The following is a 25685-nucleotide window of genomic DNA, read 5'->3' on the forward strand; positions in this document are numbered from 1 at the left end:
CAAGAGGCTTTCAAATGTACTTCAAGGGTTCCCTCGCTTTACACAGGTCACCAAAAAGGGAACAGCACAATAATGACCCCCCAATCAGCCCCTTCCAAAGGCCCAGATATTTTTGGAAATTTTCCCAAATTTTGGCAAATGAATTCCGACCCAGAACAGGGTGGTTTCTCTCTACTACTCCAACACCAGGATCTCTTTTGTTCTCTTCTTGCTCTCTCTTTTCCCCTTCCCACACGAGTCAAACAGGTTCAGTGTCTGAACTGTGCAAATAGACAATATCTGTTGTGGCGGTTGAGCTTTCAAATCATAAACATCAATTTTCAAGACAGTAAAGGAACAGATTGGGCGACTGAGCGAGCGTGTGGGTCGAAAGAGAGAGATGGGCGGAGGAGAGCGTCAAGGTTGCAGAATGGGAGACAGGGAGGATGGTGGTGGTGTCAGCAGTGGTGAGGAAGTAAGGGAGGAGATTTTGTACTGAAGATGATGAGTCTGTTTTGGACTCGTTGGGCTTGGGGGTATCAGCCAGATAGCCTACTTGTGAATTCCTGAGGTGGCAGAGAAGGAGAGGTGGATTTGGGTTTCTTCCACCTGGAGACAGTTATTGAGGCTATGGGAGCGGATAGGCTCCCCGGGGGAGTGGGTGAAGACTGAGAGAAGAAGAGGAGCCTGAGCTCCGCCTCGACAGACCCCAGAGTTGGGGTTTGAGAGTCAGAGGAGCCGGAGAGGGAAATGGAGAGGGAGTAGAGAGGAAGCTGGTGGGAGACCCAGGAGAGAACAGTGCGAGAGAAACTGAGGTTTCAGAGTATTTCCAGGAGGAGGGAGGAGTCCGCAAAAACGTAAAAGGATTAAGACGAAGAATTTAGGAGAGGAGGATGACTTTGAGATGGAAGGGGTCAGCCTGGCACCTGGAATTCCGTGAACTACACCCTATAGCATGCCAACATCGACGGAAGAAGCACACGAACCATTCTTCACTCTGCTTACGGGGCATTTTCCTAAGAACACTTTCGGTCCGTGTCTCTCTACTCATCAAAAACCTCCAGTGGTTTCAAATTCCATCCCTATAAGGACGATTCCCAAATCTAACTCTCCAGCTCTGACCTCTTTTCTTCTCTAGCTTCTAGCATTCTCTCCAGCCTTCAGGACATCTCTACTTAGAGGAACGCTAACATCTCCAACTTAGCGTATTCAAAACAGGACTCTTCTTTCCCCTCAAACCCTGCTCTCCCCTTATCTCTCCCACAGCTGTAGACAATACCAATATCCTCCCTATATCTCGAGCCCGTAATCTTGGCATTATCCTCGATTCATCTCTCATTCAATCAATCAACTGTATATATTGAGCGCTTCTGGTGTGCACAGCACTGTACCAAGTGCTTGGGAGAGAACGATATAGCAGAGTTGGTGGACTTTGCCCATAATGAACTTACCATCTAGAGGAGGAGACAGGCATGTAAATATGTCCTGCCTCTACCGTGCCCATCTACCTCGGCATTAAACGGAATCTCGCCGTCATCGGCTTGGAGGCGCTCCCCCGGCTCTCGCCCTCCTACCTCACCTCACGGATCTCCTACTCAGGTCCAGCCCTCCCGCTTCGCGCCTCTATTACTAACCTAAGAGCTATACTTCGATGTCTCCTATCTTGCCACCGAACCCTCATTCACGGCCTTTCTCTGGTTCAGGACTCCCACCCCTGACCTATCCAATAGAGCACCGCTCTGCCTGCCTTCAAAGTCCTACTAAAATCACATCTCCCACAAGATACCTTCCCTGATGGTGTCCTCAATTCCCCACCCTATTTGCCCTCCCTCCTCCATTGCCCACGCACTTGGATCTGTGCCGCTTAAGCCTCACTCCATCCCCAGCTTTACCTCAATGACATGCGTGTTCTCGGACTCTGCCGTTTCCCCTGTTGACGATTTATTTTCGTGTCTGTCTACTGCAGTGTATCGTAAACTCCTCGAAGGCACGGAGGCTTTATGGGACAGTACTCTCCCAAACCTTCACTACCCTGCTCTGCAAATTGGAAGTGCTCAATGCTAATAATAATAATAACTGGCATTTCTTAAGGATATGTGTCAAGCACCATATTAAATGCTAGGTACAAGCAAATTGGGTTGGACATGCATTCATTCAATAGCATTTATTGAGCGCTTACTATGTGCACAGCACTGTACTAAGCGCTTGGAATGTACAATTCGGCAACAGAAAGAGACAATCCCCGCCCAATGACGGGTCTCTGTCCCAGTTAGGGCTCAGTGCCTTAATCCCCATTTTACAGATGAGGTAACTGAGGTACAGAGAAATGAAGTAACTTGCCCAAAGTCACACGGCAGACAAGTGGCAGAGCCGGGATTAGAACTCGGGTCCTTCTGACTCCCAGGCCTGAGCTCTATCCACTAGGCTATGCTCCTAATCTCAACTGGAGGTTTGAGTAGCATTAACACCAGGAGTGGGGGAATGTCGTCAATCTCTTCTTTGGTTTCAAACTACCTGCAGATGGATTGGGTTCTGGGAGAGTTTTTCAGCAGAGAACGGTCTCATTTTCAGCTAAAGCATTATCCTTTGCTCTGACAGTAGAGTTTCTCCAATGGAACCCACAGGGAACACAACTAAGCCCTTGTCTACGAAACGATCGAGCGCTTCACGGACTTACCTTTTCCAGGTAGGTGTAGCTCCATATTTTCCCGTCGGCCCAAGTCCTTGAGATTATCTTCCCGTTCTGATCGTACTCCATCTTCTCCGTCCACGTGCCTCTCTGAATGAAAGTCACTAATCCCGAACTGGAATATGTGATGTTGACTTCGTTATACCTGCTGACGGGAGACCAGAGAATGGGACGCCCCGTCTGATCGTAGAGAATGCGGAGAGTGAATTTTCGATGGTCGTCGTAGATCTTGCCCGTGCGGGTCACGTGATCAAAATCTATGGATAACAGGTTCCGGTTATGGGCCTGGGAGGAAAGAAACGTACGATCAGTTTTAAGACCCGCGTGCCACTTTTCCTCCAAATTCATCATCACGCTTTTCGCGGTCACGGGATGATCGTTTACGTGACCCAGTTAGGGAGCGATGATCCCAAGAAGCCCCGACCTCGGTCGCGAGAAGCAGAAGTGTAAGACTAGGTTCACCTAGCAAACCATGCTGTGCGAGTCTGCCTGCAATTCCACATTCTTTAACGGGATCCTCGCTTGAACCTTGACTTCTTCAGGATAAAGAACTTTTTGTCTCTACCGCTTCTTCCCTGTCACAATGCTAGATGGGCGAGGGAGGAAAAAGCGAGAAACGTGTCGGATTTGAGGTGGGTCCGGGAGGGAGGCTTGCAGCCGAGTGGCCGAAGAAGAACCAGCAGACAGATGGAGGAGGCGTGACCGGAGAGGTAGAAAAAGATCACTGAAAACACCAAACGGGATATGCCTCTGAGTAAACCCGCCCGGGAGACCTTCACAGACGACGGTAGCCTTGCTAAAACCACTTTTTCTAACCCACATTTCAATCCACTTTCACCCTTTCGCTTCCGTCAGAACGACGGAATCGCTTCTCCACAAAAATCTCCCTTTTGGGCGCTTATATTTTTTCTCATTCCACCCTCACCCATCGCCCCCGGATATTTTGATGTTGCATTTCTCTGGAGCTGAGGAACCGTTCCCATGATTGGAGATCTACCGGCTTCCGGTAAGACAGATGACTGAGCCCTCGGGAAGCAGAACTTCCATAGCTTTCCTAAGTCACTTGTGGCAAAATTTACAATCAAGGGGATTCTTCCTGGTGCCCGGTGGTTCTCCTCCTCCTCCTCGTTGCCAGATTCTATCAAATATCTGCTAAGGGCAGAACATTTTATCAGGTGCTTGGGAACATACAGCAGAAGTGAAGAGTGAGGTGCCTGCCCTGGAGGAGCTTGTGATCTAATAAAGGAGACAAGCAGACACGGACTGTCAAATAAACAAGAGGTGAAAGGGTCAGGAGATAAATATAAATGAAAATGCAGCGGAATCAATGAATCGACAGACCCATCAGGGGCTGGCAAAACCAGGGCACTGAGGGATTATTTAGAGCATGTCATCCAGGTACGGGTGTTTTTTTTTTTTTTTAGCGATGACACCGAATAATATCAATAATGGTGATATCTGTTAAATGCTTATTAGGTGCCAAACACTGTGTTAAGTGTTGGGGTAGCTAGAGGAGAATCGACAGAGGAAGCGTCACAGGAGTCGAAGATGAAACCAAGATTATGAGCTCCCGGGACAGGGAGGAAGGTGAGTTTGGTGATGTGGGAGTCGATCGATCAGTCAGTCGTATTTATTGAGCACTTACTGCGTGCAGAGCACTGTACTAAGCACTTTGGAGAGTACAGTATAACGGATATATTCCCTGCCCACAGTGCGCTTACAGTATAGAGAAGGAGTAAGACATTAATAGAAACAAAGGAAATTATGGATATGTACTTGAGTGCTATGGAGCTGGGATAAGGGGATAGCCCTGGCTTGGGAGTCAGAGGCTGTGGGTTCTAATACCATCTCTGCCATTTGTCAGCTGTGTGACTTTGTGCAAGTCACTTCACTTTTTTGTGCCTCAGTTCCCTCAACGGTAAAATGGGCATTAAGACCATAACCCCACGTGGGACAACCTGATGACCTTGTATCCGCCCCAGCACTTAGAACAGTGCTTTGCATATAGTAAGTGCTTAACAAATGCCATCATTATTATTATTATTACCATTATGCTGTGCTGCTTCCCTACCCTGGGTCCGACAGCCAGGTGTGATTTTATTTGACCAACTGAATTTTCAGTGTCTGGAGCGGTGCCTGAACAGCAGCATGGCCTACTGGGTAGAAAACAGGCCTGGAAGTCAGAAGGTAGTGGGTTCTAATCCCAGATCCGCCATTCATTCAATCATTCAATCATATTTATTGAGCACTTAGCGTGTGCACGGAACTGTATTAAGCACTTGGGAAAGTACGATACAACAATAAATGGTGACGTTCCCTGCGCACAGTGAGCTAAGACTGCTGTGTGACCTTGGGCAAATCACTTCACTTTTCTGTACCTCAGGTACCTGGTCTGTCAAATGAGGTTGCAAAGTGGGAACCCCATGTGGGACAGGGACTGTAATCAATCCAATTTGCTTATATTCACCCCAGCACTCAGTACAGTATCTGACACACAGTAAGCGCTTACAAATACCAGAAAAAAAATTTCAGTGTGACGCGAATTAAACTATTAGATCCGTTGGGCTTCCGGATCTGTCCCTATACCCTAGTCATTGAGGCTCTTTGAATGACTTCTTCTACTACTAATAATAGTATTTGTTAAGCACTTATTATATGCCATGCACTGTTCTAAGCGCTGGGGTAGATACAAGGTAAGCAGGTTGGGCACAATCCCTGTCTCGCATGGGGCTCACAGTCTAGGTAGGAGGGAGTGGGATTTTATCCCCATTTTCCAGATGAGATAACTGAAGTGCAGAGAAGTGAAGCGACTTGCCCAGGTCACGCAGCAGACAAGCGGCAGAGACGGGATTAGAACCCAGGTCCTCTGGCTCCCAGGCTCGACCTCTTTCCGTTAGGCCCCGCTGCTTCTCTCGGAAGAAAAGAGCTACACAAATACATGCGAGTAGCAGCGGTAACGTTAGGAGCTTGAGGTCTCCAGCCATTAGGCTGAAGAAAGTAATCTCTACAAACCGCCAAATGACAGGCAGGTTTAAAAGGAACACTTTTTTTTTTTCCGTTTCAACATACGGAGTTTGGAAACGTGCAAGAAGAAACAGGTGTTGTTTCTTCAACTTTCCTGTGGTTTCATATCCACATATCTCTAACCGTAATACCGTTCATTTACAATAGCTTGAAAATACCCACGTTCTCCTGGAGGCTGCTTTACCCATGACAATTTCTGTTTTAATGAAAGTCAGAACCGAAGTTCAGAGCGATTTTCAATTTGACGAAATTTGTCGCTCTATCTGGCCGATAGATTAAGTATGCTACCGAAGAACACATATCTTAATAAAGTCATTTACGGCACCAGAAACAAGAAACGCCATTCGAAAGCCACTGCAAGGTGAACAGACAAAAATGTGTGGTGATGTATCCTTTTATCACTGGAAACGATTTCATCGGTTCCATTTTCCGAATCTGGGAAAAATGCATCCCTGGTTTGAAAATGTGACCGAAATCCTCGCTTCCAATTTCCTTAAAGATCAGGCCTGACACTGAATGAAGATAAGGATAGAAGGCAATGAAATATGGCTAATGACAGATGTGACAGAGTGTTTCTGTGGTAAGATTACATGGGCAAATTAACTGGAAAAACAGAACATTTCAACCTCAATTATCCAGATTTTTTTTTTTTCTGTGTGTGTGTGTGTGTGTGTGTGGTTTTGGGTGATGGGAGCGATTTAAAAGTTCTAGATAATTTACTACATTTAAGCTGACTTGATCATTAGGATCAGGAAGAGGATGGAGATATCCACAGTCCTTAAAGAATCAAAACCATCACAGACGGTTTGGGTTACAATCAGAAGAGTTGTTCTGCTTGCATGCCAAGTGATAAAAAAAAAAAAAAAGGGCTTCTCCCACAACACAGACCTCTGACAAGTCATAGGGATAAAAAGACCCTTCAAGGCTCACGGCCTGTACAGGAGTTTAAGTCTAAGGGAAGACCGTGATCAACTGAGCGGGATTAAGGAAATACGTTAATTGTGAAGAAATTCATTCTCTTCTTCGGAATGGATTTCTCGAGAGAAAAATCTTGGGAACAACAGGGAGATGGCGCTTAGGATTCCAATCGACAGGTGCCCTTCTTCTTGTTTTGGATCTCCCCCCCCAACCCCGGGGAGAAGTGCCAATGGGACCGCTATAATAATGACAATAATAATTGGGTTACAAAGTAAGCGTTCGATAAACACAACTGATCGATATACTCCACTGCTACTCCGTCCCCATTCTGTACCCACCTTCCCTCCCGCTAGAACGTAAGCTCTTTGCGGGCAGGGAATGTATCTGTTATATTGAGAAGCAGCATGGCTTAGTGAGAAGAGCATGGGCCTGGGAGTCAGAGGACGTGGGTTCTAATCCCTGTTCCGCCACTTGTCTGCTGTGTGACCTTGGGCAAGCCACTTAACTTCTCTGTGCCTCAGTTACCTCATCCGTAAAATGGGGATTAAGACTGTGAGCCCCACGTGGGACAACATGGTTACCTTTTATCTACCCAAGTGCTCTGAACTCTGCTTGGCACATAGTAAGTGCTTAACAAATACCATGATTATTATTACTCTCCTATGTGCTTAGAATAGTGCTCTGCACATAGTAAGCACTGAATAAATATGATGGAATGAATTAAGGAATGAATGAATACACTATAAAACACTTCAGGGGCAGGGATTGTGTCTTCAAAGTCTTTCACACCCTTCGGAATGCTTGGTACACTGTTAAGCGCATTCCAAGTGCTTAGTACAGTGCTCTTCACACAGTAAGGGCTCAGTAAATACGACTGAATGAAATGAATGAATGAAGCACACAACAGGAACTCAATAAATGCCACTGATTGGAGACATGCCACTCCACACTACATTATCTGTGAGGGAAGAGGGAGGCTACTTAAGCCCTTCTGGTCAACTTTCATATTCGGGAACTGCATTTTAGCTGGGTAAATTCCCCTTGCATTTCAAAGGCACCTCCCACCCTTAGATGATGAGATAATGGTAATGATCATAATGGTATTTATTATCATCTACATCTACTGTGTCCTCAACATCGCCGAGCCAGGTATAATGTCTCTCCCGCAGTGGCTGTATTTCAGTGACCTTGCAGGGCCCGTGAATGGTGTCCAGTGTCATACTCCTTTTTAAAGCTCTTTGAGATGTTGGGAATCTCCCCAGCACTCAATACAGCACATAGTAAGCGCTCAATAAATACCATCGATTATGCTAACCAGCGTGGGGATCCTGCGACGTCAAAGGCAAGGGAAGAACGCGTTGCGATGGATCGATCGTATTTACTGAGGGCTCACCGCATGCCGAGCACTGTACTGAGTACCTGGGAGAGTACAGTATAACAGAGTGGGTGGGCATACTGCCTGTCCGCAACAAGCTTTCGGTCTAGAAGACGAGCTTGATCCCCATCTCGCCCCACCCCGGATAGCTTTTAGAGTGTGTGCGATTCCCATGCAATCAGTTCCATTGTTATCCGCACGCCAATTTCTCTACTGAACAAGGAAATGTATTTCTGGAGCCGGACTGATGCAGCAGATGAGAACGTACATGAGCTGGATACAAAAGAACCTTGCAGGGAAGAAGCTTCAAACTGAACACATCAATGAGCCCCGGGTGGGACGGGGACTTCTTCCAACCGGATGAACTATCTACCCCAGAGCTTGGCACGGTACTCGGCACGTTATAAGCGCTTAACAAATCCAATAACGGTAATAATAACAATAATTATTAGGGCGAAATGCATTTTCAAATCAATGGAATTTCATGACGCCGACGTGACGTATTTCCCTCGACGGACCCCATGGAGCACATCTTTCACGTCGCAAATCCCCAGTCTGGATATGCCATTTCTCAGTTGTTCCTGATGGATTCGTGGAGTGGGTGGCCCCGCCCGCTCCGCCCGACCTTTGCCTAAGCTTTGTTTCGGATGATAACTGCGGTCCATTAGTGAAAAATAACCCAACAAGAACCCACTTAAGTCCATACTTCACTCCCCTGCCCGATTTTCTTTCTACAGAAACGTTCACGGCATGTCATCCCCCCGCCAACCCCACCCCTCAAAAATCTCCATTGGTTGCCTATCCACTTCTGTATCCATCAAAAACTCCTCACTATTGGCTTCAAAGCTCTTCATCCCCTCGCCTCCCTTCTCTCCTTCCACAGCCCAGCCGACACACTCCGCTCCTCTGCCGCTAACCTCTTCACGGTGTCTCGTTCTCGTCTGTTCCGCCGTCGACCCCTGGCCCGCGTCCTACCGCTGTCCTGGGATGCCCTCCCGCCTCACCTCCGCCAAACTCTCTTCCCCCCTTCAAAGCCCTATTGAGAGCTCACCTCCTCCAGGAGGTCTTCCCAGACTGAGCCCTCCCCATCGCCCCGACTCCCTCCCTCTGCTCTACACCCTCCCTGCCCTACAGCACGTATATATATATGTATGTATTTATTCTATTTATTTATTAATGATGTGAATATATCTATAATTCTATTTATTTATTTTGATGCTACTGATGCCTGTCTACTTGTTTTGCTTTGTCGTCTGTCTTCCCCCTTCTAGACTGTGAGGCCGGTGTTGGGTGGGTAGGGATTGTCTCTCTTACCGATCTGAACTTTCCCGAGCGCTTAGTACAGTGCTCTGCACACAGTAAGGGCTCGATAAATATGACTGAATGAATGAATGAATAATAATGATGGTATTTATTAAGCGCATCATGTGTGCCACGTACTACGCAAGGCTAGGCACTGGGGAAAGCGCAAGGTACTCCGACATGCCACGGTTCCTGTCTGCACAGGGATTACGGTTGAACGGGGAGGGAGAATGGGTATTTCCACCCCATTTCAAAGGTGAGGAAATTGAGGCTTGGAGAGGCCCGGGGCCTACTCGGGTCTCTTGACTCTTGGCCCGGGATCTTCCCCCTAGACCGCACTGCATTCTCCGGACCAGGTAATGCCCCTGATCTGGAGGCGGTGAACTCCCTGCCGACAGCCTCGGGGTCGGGGGGGTCTCCTGAAGACAGTGGGACCGAGGCACCTCCCGATGGGGTCGAGCAGAACCCAGGATGACAACATGCCTGGTTTCCCCACTCCAGTGGTCATTTAAGAACATAGACACTAAGAAAGATTGACCCGTCTACTCATTGCAACCGTTGAAGCCAGTGATAGAGCTGGAAATAGAATCAGGCTCATCCATTTCTGTCCTGGTGCTTTCTCTCCCAAGTCACACTTCTAGTGCAACACACCCGACAAGGCCTTTCCCCAGACACGTATAAATCGTTTTATGAAAAGGATGCAGTGATAGCATTTATAAATCGCTTTCCAGATTGTGAACCCTGTGAGAGACAGGGAAGCAGCGTGGCTTAGCGGATAGAGCCCGGGCCTGGGAGTCGGGAGGACCTGGGTTCTAAATCCAACTCTGCCACGTGTCTCCCATATGACCTTGAGCAAATCACAACTTTCTTGGGCCTCAGTTACGTAGGGATAGGGAAGCAGCATGGCTTAGCGTATAGAGCCCAGGCCTGGGAGTCAGAAGGACCTGGGTTCTAATCCCAGCTCTGCCACGTGTCTGCCATATGACCTTGGGCAAGTCACAACTTTCCTGGGCCTCAGTTACCTCATCTGTAAAATGGGGATTAAGATGGTGAGCCCCAAGTGGGACAGGGACTATGTTCAACCTGATTAACTTGTATCTACTCCAGCACTTAGAACAGTTTTTGGCAAATAGTAAGTGCTGAACAAGTACCATAATAATTATTGTTAATTCCCACCTATGTATTCTCTCTCAGCACAGAGTACAGTGCTCTGCACACAATGAGCGCTTAATAAATGCCATTCTTAGTATTTCTGTGCCAGGCGCCGGGCAGATTCAAGCTCAGAGCCAACACAATCAAGGCTGGTTCAGGAGCTGCACTCGGAAGACTGAGTGACTTGTCTGAGCGGAAAGAGGCGGCGCTCGGAGCCAGAGGACTTGGGTTCTAATCCCTGCTCCCCTGCGTCCTGCACCTCAGTTTCCTCGTGTGTAAAATGGGGAGAGAGAACCTGTTCTCCCTCCCCGCTGGACTCCGAGCCCCATGGGGGATGGCATCTGCGACTGATCCCATCATGCCTTTACCCTGGAGCTCAGCACAGTGCTTGATGCACAGTCGGCACTTCACAGAGACCAAAATTATGATACCTGTTGCCTTTGAAGAGCCCGCTGTGGTCAGGGATTGTCTCTATCACTGAATTGTACTTTCCACGCACTTAGCACAGTGCTCTGCACACAGTAAGCACTTAATAAATATGATTGAAAGAGAGGGGATGGGAATTTTCATCAAAGACTCTGAAAGAGCTGGCGATCCCTAGCAGATTTAGTGACTGCGAGCCCCCCATGGGACAGGGACTGTGTCCAACCCGATTTGCTTGTATCCACCCCAGCGCTTAGTACAGTGCCTGGCGCATAGCGCTTAACAAATGCCAAAATTATTACTCTAGTGAGGTGGTGTGGGAATGCACCTCTAGAACTTGGAGACATATCGGGCAGGGGCCTTGGAGGCAGTGATATTCGGGTGGGATGGCGCCGAGGGGTCCCCAGGTAGACCTGGAATCCAGGGGAGGAACTGTTACAATATTGTGGTATGTGAGCAGGTGCCCACAGGGACTGGCAGCCGGCACCTCGGATCCCGGGAAAGCAGTATTCCTGGGAGTCGAGATGTGGAGCAAGCAGGCCATCTCTCACCCGGCTTCTCTCGGCAAAGCCGCAGGCAGAGGTTGGAGGGGACTTTCCACAGCTTTCTGCTGAAGCAGCCTGGCCTAGTGGAAAGAGTCCGGGCCCGGGAATCAGAGGACCTAGTAATAATAATAATAATGATAATAATAATGTATTTGAGTGCTTACTATGTGCCAGACACTGTACTGGGCGCTGGGAGGGGTACAAGCGAATCGAGTTGGACCCAATCCCTGTCCCATGTGGGGCTCACAATATCAATCCCCATTTTACAGATGAAAAACCGAGGCACAGAAAAGTAAAGTGTCTTGCCCAAGGTCACACGGCAGACAAGTGGTAGAGCCGGGATTAGAACCAGCAACCTTCTGACTTCCAGGCCCGGGCTCTATCTGCTATGGCACATTGCTTCCCAGTACGCCATGCTGCTTCCTTTCCCATGAACTCTAAGTGACCCAACAGAAAACATCCTGTTCCTCCAGATGAAGAAAATTCCTCCTCTGAGTGACCAGCTGGCCGGTCATTTTTGGTCCCAAGGCACCCACAGAAGGGACTGAGGATTGGGATGACCGCCTGGGTGGAAGGCCTGACGTCTTCGGGACCGTACGGGGATGCCCAACGGCCCCAAATGGTCAAAAACACCATCGGTTTCCCAACCATCATCGTGTCTCGCGGGCAGTCTCTCTATAGGTCAGACTCAAGTTTGCCATGTCGGCAAAGGCGCACCCGTGGCCGTGATACTCCTCAGAGGTGAAGAAGGGCCACGGAAACGGCCTCTGGGCCGGGCTTCCATGCCGGCCACCTGTGGGCTCTGATGCCGCCGGGAGGAAGCTGTGGCTGGGAATTTCCTCGCCTCGCCCCTACGGGAGCCGAGACGGGTGGGCTCCAACGTGAGACTCTTTCAGCATGCTGAAGGTCGGCGGCTTTTGACCACACCCGCGCCTTTCTCGAAAGGTCGAATCTTACCCTCAGTCTCCTCTCAAAGGCCGAGATGTTGCCTTTGGTCTGCTCCTTCCTCTGCCGCCACTCGATCAGATTGGAGTTATGCTCCCCGGGAAGGGAGACGTTGCATTTTCCCAAGGTGGGGTTGATCACCCCGGCCAGGATGTGAGGCTCCGTGTTTAAGGCGATCTCCATCCCGCTCGCGAAGGTGACTCGGAGGGACCCGTCCGGGCTGACCCGGTAGATGCTTTGAGTGTTTTCTGCCAAGAAAACGAGAATGGGGGAGAAGGTTCAGGCTCTTGCTTCATCGGACCAAATGCTACTGGTGCACAGTTTAGTCTTCCCCAGCCCGCCCCGAGTGGCTTGTGGATGAGCCCATTGTCAGACAATAGTAATAACTGTGCCGTTTCCTCATCGCTTACTATGTGCCAGAGACTGTACAAGACACTGGGATAGATACCAAATAATCAGGTCCCTCAAGGGGCTTGCAACGTAAGCAGGAAGGAGAAAAGGTAATGAACCCCATTTTGCAGATGCGGAGACTGAGGCAAAAAGAGGTTAAATGACTTGCTCAAGGGCATGCGGCAGGTGGATTAGAACCCAGGTCCTTTGACTCCCAGCCCCGTGCTCTTCCCACTAAGCAACGCCGCTTACTTTCAGATGCCACAGAAAATCTGCGCTGCAAAAAACAGCAACCCTCTCTTCGACGTTCAGTTTTTTTAACGTGACCTTTGTCAAGTTCTCTGGCTTGTTGGATAAAAGACTTGCTTAACCGGCCCTCTTATTCATCCAGCCCCACAACACCTTGTACATATCTGTAATTTATTTATTTATATTAATGTCTGTCTCCCCGTCTAGACTGTAAGCTCATGGTGAGCAGGGGATGTGTCTGTTATATTGCTATAGTGCATTCTCACAAGCGTTTACTACGGTGCTCTGCATAAAATAAACACAAGAGATTGATTGATTGATGGTAGGATCCATAGAGAATAGGCTGGGGGTTTGATCCTGGAGGTGTTCTACTCAGTAGGACACAGAGGGTGCAAATCCAACCATCGGTGGCATTTACTGAATGCCTACTGGATGCAGAGCACTGTATAGAGCGCTCAGGTGAGTACAAGAGTTGGTAGACGGGATCCCTGCTCCTTAGGAGATGACAGTCTAGCATACAGCCACTGTCCGTCGAGAATGTCAACCACTGTCAAAATGCCATTTGTTGCTCCGCTTAGAAAGTGGGAAGATTCCCAAGGTGGTTTCCCTTTAAGTGAGACCTCTTTAGTAACTGACCTGTCCCACCAGTTAGTTGGAGATTTCCCCAGAAGAGACCCTGTTAAAGGCAGGTCCAATGTTGCATTCTAGCCAATTTAAAATTTAGGCTCGAGGCACTAAAGTAATAATAACAATAATAGTCACTGGATTTGTTAAATACTTACTGTGGGTTAAACACTGTTCTAAGCAGAACGCAGAGAAAGGAAGAGGCCAGAGATGAGAAAATTCAGGTCACTGCCAAATGGCAGAAGTAAAATTGACCGGCACAAAGTACGGGAAAACAAACGCTATTTCTTTGATGTGGGGGTACCCCTTCCAAAACGGACACGGGAGTGGATGGAAGGGATCACGAAGGTTCCTGATTATATGAAGATGGTCGATTTTGTGCCAGCTGTTCTGAAAAGTTCACTGTTAACGAACCTCAGGAAACTGAAGCCGGGATGATGGGATTGCTCGTCCAAACAGTTGGAAGAAGCTCACCCGTGGGCTGACCGGTGAGCCCACACTCAAACCATCTCAGAAATATCGCGATATTCATTCAATAGTATTTATTGAGCGTTTACTATGTGCAGAGCACTGTACTAAGTGCTTGGAATGTATAATTCGGCAACAGATAGAGAAAATCTCTGCCCATCGACGGGCTTACAGTCTAATCGGGGGAGACAGATGGACAAAAAACAAGACAACTTAATCACGATAAACAGAATCAAGGGGATGTACACCTCATTAATAAAATAAATAGGGTAATAAAAATATGTACAAATGAGCACAGTGCTGAGGGGAGGGGAAGGCAGAGGGGGAGGAGCAGAGGGAAAGGGGGGAAAGGGGCCTTAGCTGAGGGGTGGTGAAGGGGGAGCAGAGAGGGAGCAGAGGGAAAAGGGAAAGCTCAGTCTGAGAAGGCCTCTTGGAGGAGGTGAGCTCTCAGTAGGGCTTTGAAGAGGGAAAGAGAGTGAGTTTGGCGGAGGTGAGGAGGGAGGGCATTCCAAGACAGCGGTAGGACACGGGCCAGAGGTCGACGGCGGGATAGGCGTGAACAGGGGACGGCGAGGAGGTGAGCGGCAGAGAAGCAGAGCGTGCGGGGTGGGCAGTAGAAACAGAGAAGGGAGGAGAGGTAGGAGGGGGCAAGGTGATGGAGAGTTTTGAAGCCAAGAGTGAGGAGTTTTTGTTTCGTGCGGAGGTTGATAGGTAACCACTGGATGATTTTAAGGAAGGGAGTGACATGCCCAGAGTGTTTCTGCAGGAAGATGATCCGGGCAGCGGTATGAAGAATAGACTGGAGTGGGGAGAGACAGGAGGAAGGGAGATCAGAGAGAAGGCTGACGTGATATCTGCGGATATCATGATAGTGGGGAGGCGGGTTGGCCTAACGGGGAGAGAGTGGGACTGACGAGTCGGGTCATGTGCATTCTTGTCTCCGTCTTGCCCCCGGACTGCACTTCACCTCTCTCGGTTTCAGTTTTTTCATCGGAAAAGCGGTGAAAAAGTCGACCGGGAGGATTGTGGGGGTCAGGGACTGTGTCTGATCTGATAATCCAGTCACTGTCCTGGCGAGTAACACATAGAAAGCGCTCAATAAATCCCACAGTTATATTTTAATCCATCTTCAAATCACCTTCAATCACCTTCTTGCATCAGCCTCCTTGCTGACCTCCCAGCCTCTTGTCTCTCCTGTCCGTAATCCACTCTGCTGCCCTGATCATTTTTCCACAAAAACGCTCAGGAAATGTCACCTACTTCTCAAACAACTCCACTGGTTGCCCGTCCGCCTCCTCATCAAACAAAAACTCCTCACCATCGGCTTTAAAGCAGTCCACCACCTTGCCCCCTCCTAACTCACCTCATTAATCTCCTTCTATAACCCAGCCCGCACACTTCGCTCCTCTAATGCTAACCTTCTCACTGTGTCGTGATCTCATTTATCTCATTGCCGACCCCCTCTCCCAAGTCCCCACCTCTGGCCTGGATTGCTCTCTCTCCTCGAAGCCTTATTGAAGGCACATCTCCTCCAAGAGGCCTTCCCTGACTAAACCCCTTCTTTCTCTTCTCCCACTCCCTTCTGCAATGCCCTGACTTGCGCCTTTTGTTCTTCCCCCCTCCCAGCCCCAAAGCACCTATGTACATATCTGTATTTATATTATTATCTGTCTCTCCCCTTGAGACTGTAAGTTCGTTGTGTGCAGGGAGAATGCGTCCATTGTTGTATTGTACTCTCCCAAGCACTTAGTACAGTGCTCTGCACACAATAAGCGCTCAATAAATATGATCGAATGAAACTGCATCCTGCAAGCACTCCAGTGGGCGGCCACGCATGAGCAACTTGGAACCCAAAGGCCACTAAAAAAATAATATCCCTCAAATAACCTTCATTTCGGATCCAGTCTCACTCAAGGTAAACGTGACCGTTAAAGACTCCATATGCAACTCTAACGTGAGGGCAAAACTGGCCGATTTTTGGACCACGTGCCGCTTCTCGCTTCCGGCCCAAATATCGGCTGTCTCTCTTATTGGCAGGGGATCCCGGACCTTTTCCACCCTTTATGCCTTTCCCCTTCAAATCACCGTTCCCCCACCGTGAGATCCGGAGGAGCCCGTGGTGTTGAGGGAGAATGGGGTTCGGGCAAGGCAGAGGGGGCAGGGCCGCCACCAGGAGCTGAGCCCCCTCCATTTGAAGGCTCACCCAAGGCGGTCCTCTGGGAGCAAAAATATCCTTCTCCACTCAACTGTGAGGAAAACTACGTCAAATTCACCCACCGTCAGCTGCCGGATGAGTCAGATAGGTTAGTGCTGATGAGACAAATTGGGTACCACTGAGTGTTTTCCAACTTGTCAAGGCATCTACCCTGGGCAGACGTGGCCTCTGGTCCATGATGCACCGGTGCCCTGGAACGGGATCGGGCGAGGGAGGATTCAAAGGAATGTGCTTCTGCCTGATGAATTCCTTCTAATACGACTGGACCAACCACCGGGGGAAATGCTTTTGGTAAAATTTGGAAGAGAATTCAAGCAATGAGTGGCACGGGCCCGGGAGTCAGAGCACCTGGGTCCTAATCCAGGCCCCACTACTTGTCTCCCATGTCAACTCGGGGAAGTCACTTGGCTTCTCTGGGCCACAGTTCCCTCGTCGGCAAAATGGGCATTCAATACGTTTTCTCCCTCCTGCTTAGATTGTGAGCCCCGTGTAGGACCCGATGACCTTGGATCTATCACAGAGCTTAGTGCAGTGCTCGGCACACAGTAAGCACTTAAAAAATGCTACAATTATCACAATCATCATTATTATTCCTCTCTGAAACATGAGTTACTGCCATGGGGATCAAAATGAGGAATTGCGCTCCAAGATCGGGCTTCTACCTCTACGCCTAATAAGGAAATATAAGCAGACATCACTGACAAACCTGGTCTCACGCCCAAATGTTTCAGTCTTTCACAGGCTTTTCTAGTGCGTTAGACCATGCGCATGGTCTACGCATCTCCTCGCCGTAGACTGAGTCTCGGCCTAGCCTGAGATCAAGCGTTCAGGTGAGGAACACCCGTTTTTGATTCAACCAAGGACTCGCTCTGAGATTTCGGTAGCAACAGTGATTTTCTCCGTGACTCAAACTCCCCTATTTGAAAAATGGGGATGTGGGGTACCTCTCGCCTACCTCGTGTAGGCGACGACTACGTTACATCACCTCAAATATGCAAAGATCCTTTTTAAAAAGCGACCGTAGCCCAACCCGTAACCATCCATAACCAAGACGGCAACCGTCTTACCTTGTTTTAAAATGTAAACGGTGCTGGTAGCGGAAAAGTTGGTCGAAGTGATGACGTTTTCTCTGTTTGACGTGGCCAGCTCCACTCGGGATAGCTTTTCCATATCTCTGTGGAAGCTGCTCACCTCTCCGGTCGGAAACGTTGCGTTGGTCAGGTGTCCCTCGGGGTCGTACCTGGAAAATTCAATCGATTCCAACTTGGAAGAATCTTGGCAAATGTCCCGCATTTTTGCAGAGAAACCATCTCAACAGGAAGTGCGGGGTACTTTTGATCGTTACCATGTGATATCACTAATAAATTTATTTGAGAGCATAAAGAGGTAAGTTATGATGGATCAAATATGACTTTTTTCAATCAATCGGGTGAGGGCATTTCTTGGCGCTTATTATAGGCAGACCGCTGTGTGGCTTCTCGATTCTCAAGTGCCTGGCTCGAGGGGTGCTTTCTTAGGGCAAAATCTAACGTAAACAAATCAAGACGGCGACAGACTCGTTTAGGCATCGCGTTTCACCTCTCCACATTCCGAGGTGTCTGTTAGTCCAGATTCAACTTGTTGTGAAGTGAAGGGTGAGAGAGGTGCCACCAGAGGGTGCCAAGTACCAAGGAAATTAAAAATCACAGCCACCCTGGAAGCCAAACAAAACAGTGTTGCGATGGAGGCTGCCTGCTGAAGTGGCCATATTTAAAATGAACGAACCTTCTGACGACAAAGTGTAAAATTCCCCCTTAGTAGCGGAAGAAAATTCATTTACTTTAGAGCCTCCTCATTTCACCTATGTTGGCTTCACCTTGAATTGCCACAAATCATTCATCTGGTGTTCTATAATTGCTCTATCTTGAACAAAAGCAGGGATGAAAGCTGGAAATAAAAGTTGCAACCGGTACTCAAAAATACAGACCATTTAAGTTGGCTTTAAACAACGATAAAACCTCTCCGATTTATTTTAATCCCGCAGTCTTCTGAAGCAACTGTCGCCTCGAGGCTTCAATTGTGCATTTCTGTTTGATTGCCAGCGGGACCATGAAAAATAAACACTTTATTAAGAATCAAGACATACCCTTGAAAGCCCATCACTGTTTCTTTGCAAGTTGCAAATGACCAAATGCTCCAGTACTTTGCTTCGCCTCTAAAATGTTCAATGATTATATCGGTTCAAGAAAAGTGAGCAAAATGGAGTTTGAAGATGGTGACTGAGGTATCCTCTTTCAAAAGAGTAATTATGCAAAAATAACATAGTAATTCTGCAGCTTGTCAGACTCTCAAGGATATTAATTGTGCCGAAACTCAGACGGAGTGCTAAAAAGCTCACACGTTAACTGCCGGTGGCCACAAGGAGGGGTCCGCTGGCCCTTTGGGATGGCATGTGGAGGAAGGGCAGTAATGGGTCCAGCCTGTTCTTCAGGAGATCGGGTTTACAAAGCCGGGACTCTGGGGCGGGAATGCCCCAAAGACATACCAAAATGAAAATGCTAAGAAGGACTGTAAGATTTTTAAAGTTTCCTGCTGATGCAGAAGGGCATTAGGGAAGGACAGTTTGGGGTCCTGCAGTTCTGCTCATGGAAGCCGCAAAGCCCACCGTCGACTGGGCGGTCACTATGGGCACCAGAGATTTAGTTCAATAATCTTCTGGGTATAATTACTGCACGGTGATGAGTTTTCTGACCATCCACCTGCACCCTCACACTATTTCACTGTCCACTCTTTCTACCCACTTGATCTTTCTCAACCTCCCTATCTCTTACGTTCCCAAATCACTCGGTCCACTTTTATTTCAGTACTACTGATTTCTTCTCTCCTCAACCTTTCTTTCTTCAATTTCCCCTGACCCCTTCTTTCATTTCCACTTGCATCCTGTCATTTTGTCATTCGACTGATTTCCGCTGTTCTGGGTATCATTCTAATTTCTCTTCCACTTCCTCCCCTCTCATGATCTCCCATTTTGGGGTTCATCTTAATAATAATAATAATGATGATGGCATTTGTTAAGCGCTTACTATGTGTCAAACACTATTCTAATAGCTGGAGCAGATAGAAAGTAATCAATCAGTTTGGACACAGTCCCTGTCCCACATGAGGCTCACACTATCAATCCCTATTTTACAAAGTAACTGAGGCCCGGAAAAGTGAAGTCACTTACTCAAGGTCACACAGCAGGCAAGAGGCAGAGGCAGGATTAGAACCCATGACCTCTAACTCCCAAGTCCGTGCCCTTGCCACTAGGCCATGCTGCTTCATTTCCCTCTTGCATTTTTTTTCCTATAGGGACCATCCTAGGTAAGGATCACATGATCCGTGTGGGAAGCATCTCTCAAGTTCCTACGTCCAAAGGTTGTCGGCCTAGATTCTCTTCTGGGGCAGACATTAACCTCTTGCAAATTCCTCTCTCTTTCTCCTCCATATGTTAGGGGTACATGCCTATTAAAACATTCAAAATCAGAGACTTCCAGAAAACAAAATCTCCCTCTCTGGCTAAGCATTTCTGTTTCAGAGACAATCAGATGCATCGCAACTGGGATATTTCTGAGTGTCACCTCTGCTTATTTTTACTGGAAAAAATGCAAGATGTAAAGCATTCTATTGCTTAAGCTAGGTGAAGATCCATGCCGTTGGTTGCTCTTTTCTCTCTTTCCATGCTGTCTTTAGAAATTTATTCCTCCTCTTCTATTTTTTTCCTCACTTTTTCGCTCCTGTTGGCACTCCCTGGCCACACCCACCCATCCTGTCTCAACTGGCTCGGTGGCCGTCCCTCAACTTGTGTGTGTCCACACGACTCCCCTTTCTGACCCCTTTTCTCTTACCGATGTCATCGCCGGCCCCAGATGTCCTCGGACCAAAACCCCCCCCTTCGCCCTCCCCGGGCTCCGACCACTCCGCGACGGCAGCCCCAGGAGGCTATGTGGGAAATGGACACCTCACCATCTCTGCGGCAAAGCCTGTTTCCCATAGTCGGTGACTCCGCTCGGCCTGAGAAGCCCATGGTACTCCTCTACCTGGCTCTACTGATCTGTTATGAAAATTTTGCCCTTCTGTCCACAACCAGTGGACATCTTCATCCCTGTGGTGTGGGCCACTCGCATTTATCTTAGTTTCATTTTCATGGCGTAGGGTGCCCTCCCACCTGGCTGTTTTTACCCAAAGACAACTGCATCGCAGTACCCATCCCTGCAGCTCAGGTGTGACTGCACAACGAAAGGTCATCCCCTTGAAATGTGGCCGGGTTATTTGCACCACCGGGCGCTATGGAATAAACGACTTCAGGCCCTCTAACTGCAACAACTCCCATCTCCGTTAAACGTGCTGACGTTCTCTTGGCAGCCCCAAATCAGAGCTTTGAAAGTCTCCAAAGGTGCCAAATGGCATTTTCCTAAAACTAAATGCTGGCAGCTATTTTTTTTTCCCCCTAAGGAAAAAAAAAAACATTTGGAGGAGAAAATAGCTGCAGGATTACTTTGGCTTTTGCAGATCCTCAACGTGGGCTGAAAACACGAATGCTCTCTATTTTATACTCTCCGGCATCACGTGGTCTCTGCTCCCCTTCCTTTTTCGCTTGCTAAGAAGGCTGGAAGACTAAGGCAAACCCGCTTCGTGGTTCATCGGCCCTCAAGAAAGTTGGCAAAGAGACTTCCAGCTTCCTGTGGACCTACATGTGCTCTGAACATGCTGGAACATTCAAAATGTTTTTAGTCTGTTTTTAAAACTCCCAACTTCCTCTGTTAGAGAAGCAGCAGAGCAGCACGGGTTCGGGAGTCGGAGGACTCAGGTTTTGATTCCGACTCTGCCAATGGCTTCCTGGGTGACCGCGGGCAAGTCGCTTAACTTTTCTGGGGCTCAGTTACCCCATCTGTAAAATGGGGATTAAAACTGTAAACTCCACATGGGACGTGGACTAATGTCCCACCTGATTGACTTGTATCTACCCCAGTGTTTATTACAGTACCTGGGACATAGGAAGTGCTTAACAAATACCCTCAGGAAAAGACAGAATCGTAATGGTCCTTCTCCCATCTGTCTGTCCAAACATCGGCATCTGCCTCGAGTCAGTCTTCTCTGGGCTCTTGCGGATGCTTATTTAAATATTGAACAGCAGCAGCAACAAGAACTATGACTACTTTCTCCATGCTTCTTCACATATTATTGCCTTTCTCCTTGTCTAAATGAAGACACAGGGGTGAATTTCTGCCCGTCCAAGTCCTCACGCTCCTAGCCAATGTCAACTTCCACCCATCAGTCAAGGTGTTTCCATCGGACCTCAGATTCGGTCCAGAGCGGCAGAACCTCTAAGTCAGTCAAACCCAAACAAAAATAAATTCAGAACATGACCGTAAATGATCCTCTCCATTTTCTCCCTTCCCCTGGTAACCGCCGCTTGTCATAAATTCACGATGTACCACAAGTTGAGAGATTCTGGTTAAATCACATTATTTTATCATATCACTTTGCATTTTATCCAAGTTCAAGAGAAGCATTTTAGGCTAACATTTCCTTCTCCAGACTGTAAGTTTGTCCTGAGCAGGGAACGTGTTCTTACTGACTCTGTTGTATTGTTCGCTCCCAAGCGCTCAGTACAGTGCCTTTCATTCAATTCAATAGTATTTATTGAGCGCTTACTATGTGCAGAGCACTGTACTAAGCGCTTGGGATGAACAAGTCGGCAACAGATAGAGACAGTCCCTGCCGTTTGACGGGCTTACAGTCTAATCGGGGGAGACGGACAGACAAGAACAATGGCAGTAAACAGCGTCAAGGGGAAGAACATCTCGTAAAAACAATGGCAACTAAATAGAATCAAGGCGATGTACAATTCATTAACAAAATAAATAGGGTAACGAAAATATATACAGTTGAGCGGACGGGTACAGTGCTGTGGGGATGGGAAGGGAGAGGTGGAGGAGCAGAGGGAAAAGGGGAAAATGAGGCTTTAGCTGCGGAGAGGTAAAGGGGGGATGGCAGAGGGAGTAGAGGGGGAAGAGGAGCTCGGTCTGGGAAGGCCTCTTGGAGGAGGTGATTTTTAAGTAAGGTTTTGAAGAGGGAAAGAGAATCAGTTTGGCGGAGGTGAGGAGGGAGGGCGTTCCGGGACCGCGGGAGGACGTGACCCAGGGGTCGACGGCGGGATAGGCGAGACCGAGGGACGGCGAGGAGGTGGGCGGCGGAGGAGCGGAGCGTGCGGGGTGGGCGGTAGAAAGAGAGAAGGGAGGAGAGGTAGGAAGGGGCAAGGTGATGGAGAGCCTTGAAGCCTAGAGTGAGGAGTTTTTGTTTGGAGCGGAGGTCGATAGGCAACCACTGGAGTTGTTTAAGAAGGGGAGTGACATGCCCAGATCGTTTCTGCAGGAAGATGAGCCGGGCAGCGGAGTGAAGAATAGACCGGAGCGGGGCGAGAGAGGAGGAAGGGAGGTCAGAGAGAAGGCTGACACAGTAGTCTAGCCGGGATATAACGAGAGCCCGTAATAGTAAGGTAGCCGTTTGGGTGGAGAGGAAAGGGCGGATCTTGGCGATATTGTAGAGGTGAAACCGGCAGGTCTTGGTAACGGATAGGATGTGTGGGGTGAACGAGAGGGACGAGTCAAGGATGACACCGAGATTGCGGGCCTGCGGGACGGGAAGGATGGTCGTGCCATCCACGGTGATGGAGAAGTCTGGGAGCGGACCGGGCTTGGGAGGGAAGATGAGGAGCTCAGTCTTGCTCATGTTGAGTTTTAGGTGGCGGGCCGACATCCAGGTGGAGACGTCCCGGAGGCAGGAGGAGATGCGAGCCTGAAGGGAGGGGGAGAGGACAGGGGCGGAGATGTAGATCTGCGTGTCATCTGCGTAGAGATGGTAGTCAAAGCCGTGAGAGCGAATGAGTTCACCGAGGGAGTGAGTGTAAATGGAGAACAGAAGAGGGCCAAGAACTGACCCTTGAGGAACTCCAACAGTTAAAGGATGGGAGGGGGAGGAGGCTCCGGCGTAGGAGACCGAGAATGACCGGCCAGAGAGGTAAGAGGAGAACCGGGAGAGGACAGAGTCCGTGAAGCCAAGGTGAGATAAGGTATGGAGGAGGAGGGGATGGTCGACAGTGTCAAAGGCAGCAGAGAGGTCAAGGAGGATCAGAATGGAGTAGGAGCCATTGGATTTGGCAAGAAGGAGGTCATGGGCATGAAGGAGGTCATGCAGTGCCTTGCATATAGTAAGTGCCCAATGAATATCACTGATGGATTGACTGATGGATAGAGAGGGACATCTCAGACTTTTGAAAAAAGGCGACAGACATTTAACCCAAAGCAGGCGCACAACCACAATGAAGATCTAGATTTGAGTAAATTGCATTTTTCAGAGATGTCTTTTGTGGCACATGGGTTTCCTTCAACTCGTCTACAGAGATGCAGACAGATTAGAGTTGTGACTCTTTGAAAGGCATTGGTTCACTTCAGGCCTATTACACATCCTTCACAAAGAATGTAAAGACATCATGTATGTGAGCTCCTTGGGGGCAGAGATCTGGCCTATCGACTCTACTGCACTCTTCCAAGTGCTCAGTATAGTGCTCTGTGCAAAGTAGTAATCATAATAACGATGATGATGGTATTTGTTAAGCGCTTATTATGTGCCAAGCACTGTTCTAAGTACTGGGGTAGATATGGGGTAATCAGGTTGTCCCATGTGGGGCTCACACTTTTAATCCCCATTTTACAGATAAGGTAACTGAAGCCCAGAGAAGTTAAGTGACTTGCCCCAGGTCGCACAGCAGACAAGCGACGAAGCTGGGATTAGAACCCATGTCCTCTGACTCCCAAGCCCGTGGATATGGCTGAGTGGAAAGAGCCCAGGCTTGGGAGTCAGAGGTCATGGGTTCTAATCCCCACTCTGCCGCTTGTCAGTTGTGTGACTTTGGGCAGGTCACTTAACTTCTCTGGGCCTCAGTTACCTATTCTATAAAATGGGCATTAAAACTGCGAGCCCCATGTGGGACAACCTGATCCCCTTGTATCCCCCAGCGCTTAGTACAGTGCCTTGCACATAGTAAACAGCTAACAAATACCACCATTATTATTATTATTGTTATTTCCACTAAGCCACGCTGCTTCTCAATAAGTACTGTTGGTTGATTGGCTATCACACAATACCTTAACTGTCTTCAAAATTCTTGTGAGGCTAGAAACTGAGGAAGAAATTTAGCTGCGGTTTTTGCCCCGAAAACCTTTAAAGACAGGAAATAGACCGGGCTCGCCAAAGATTTCCTTTCCCATCGCCAATAATCAGAGGTGGGATTTTTTTCTGCCCTTCTTTTGCCTCTTATCATGAGAAAAGGATACAAAATTTCCAGAAATTTTAAATCCTTGAAAACTTTGAAATTCAAATTAAAAAACCCCCAGAAGAAGAGAGTTACTGACTTACTCATAAACCGTCGTCCATCCGTTCTCATTGCTTTTGGTCGCCAGAAGACCCGTGTTCCCTGGATATGTCATTAAGGCCAAGTTGTAGTTTTGCACGGTTATCTTCTTCAGCACGCCATTGCTACTGATAACCAGCCAGTAGGCCTGCCCGCCTGGGACCGCTAACCACAGAGGCGTTCCGCTCGTGCCCCGGTGAATGTGGACTAGATTCCCATTGCCGCTGGTGATCGCTTCTAAATCTCCTTCCGCGGTGTAGGAGAAATTGTACATGTAGTCCCTGGTGATCAGATTCAGTGTATGGAGATGGGTCCCGTTGGGAGTGAACTGATAAAGCTCCTGGTCCGCGGGCGAAGCGATCTCATACATATTCGAATCGCTCAGGTGAGGTCTGTTTCTACTGACCGCCCGGATGCGGATATTGCCCAGGTCGGCTACGTACAGCGTGCCCTCGGGGGAGACCGCTAAAGAGGAAGGGGCTTTCAGCTTAGCGTCTTTGGCGTATCCACCATCCCCTGGGGAAGAGAGAGAGACTTCGGTCATCGGAATGCTGGCCTGCAACTTGTCATGCCATCTTTTACTATAATAATAATAGTAATAATAATGGTATTTGTTAAGCACTTACTATGTGCCAAGCAGTGTTCTAAGCGCTGGGATAGATACAAGGTAATCAGGTTGTCCCACATGGGGCTCAAAGTCTTCACCGCCATTTTACAGATGAGATCACAGAGGCACCGAGAAGTTAAGTGATTTGCCCAGAGTCACACAGCTGATATGTGGCGGACCCGGGATTAGAACCCATGACCTCTGACTCCCAAGCCCAAGCTCTTTCCACTAAGACACACTGCTTCCCTTTTATCACATTGGATGCAGCCATCTTTCTCTCTTTTTGTTTTTGTAAGGGTACACGTTAAACACTTACTATGACCCAGACACTGTACTAAGCGCTGGG

The 25685-nt window shown here is 48.5% G+C and overlaps 1 protein-coding gene across 4 annotated transcripts in view; it reads right to left on the minus strand.

The window, feature by feature from the left end:
• The window catches only part of TENM1 (teneurin transmembrane protein 1), a 717827-nt gene that overhangs the window by 13412 nt on the left and 678730 nt on the right, over nt 1–25685 (minus strand). For all 4 annotated transcript variants that reach the window (XM_039912369.1, XM_029067334.2, XM_029067335.2 and 1 more), the window contains 4 exons: nt 24738–25248; nt 17366–17538; nt 12365–12600; nt 2657–2953 (listed from right to left, as the gene is read on the minus strand). In XM_039912369.1, coding sequence (XP_039768303.1) covers nt 2657–2953; nt 12365–12600; nt 17366–17538; nt 24738–25248 — 1217 coding nt within the window. The remainder of the gene's footprint in view (nt 1–2656; nt 2954–12364; nt 12601–17365; nt 17539–24737; nt 25249–25685) is intronic.

The sequence above is a fragment of the Ornithorhynchus anatinus genome, chromosome 6, assembly GCF_004115215.2.
Source record: "Ornithorhynchus anatinus isolate Pmale09 chromosome 6, mOrnAna1.pri.v4, whole genome shotgun sequence".
NCBI classification, from domain to species: domain Eukaryota; kingdom Metazoa; phylum Chordata; class Mammalia; order Monotremata; family Ornithorhynchidae; genus Ornithorhynchus; species Ornithorhynchus anatinus.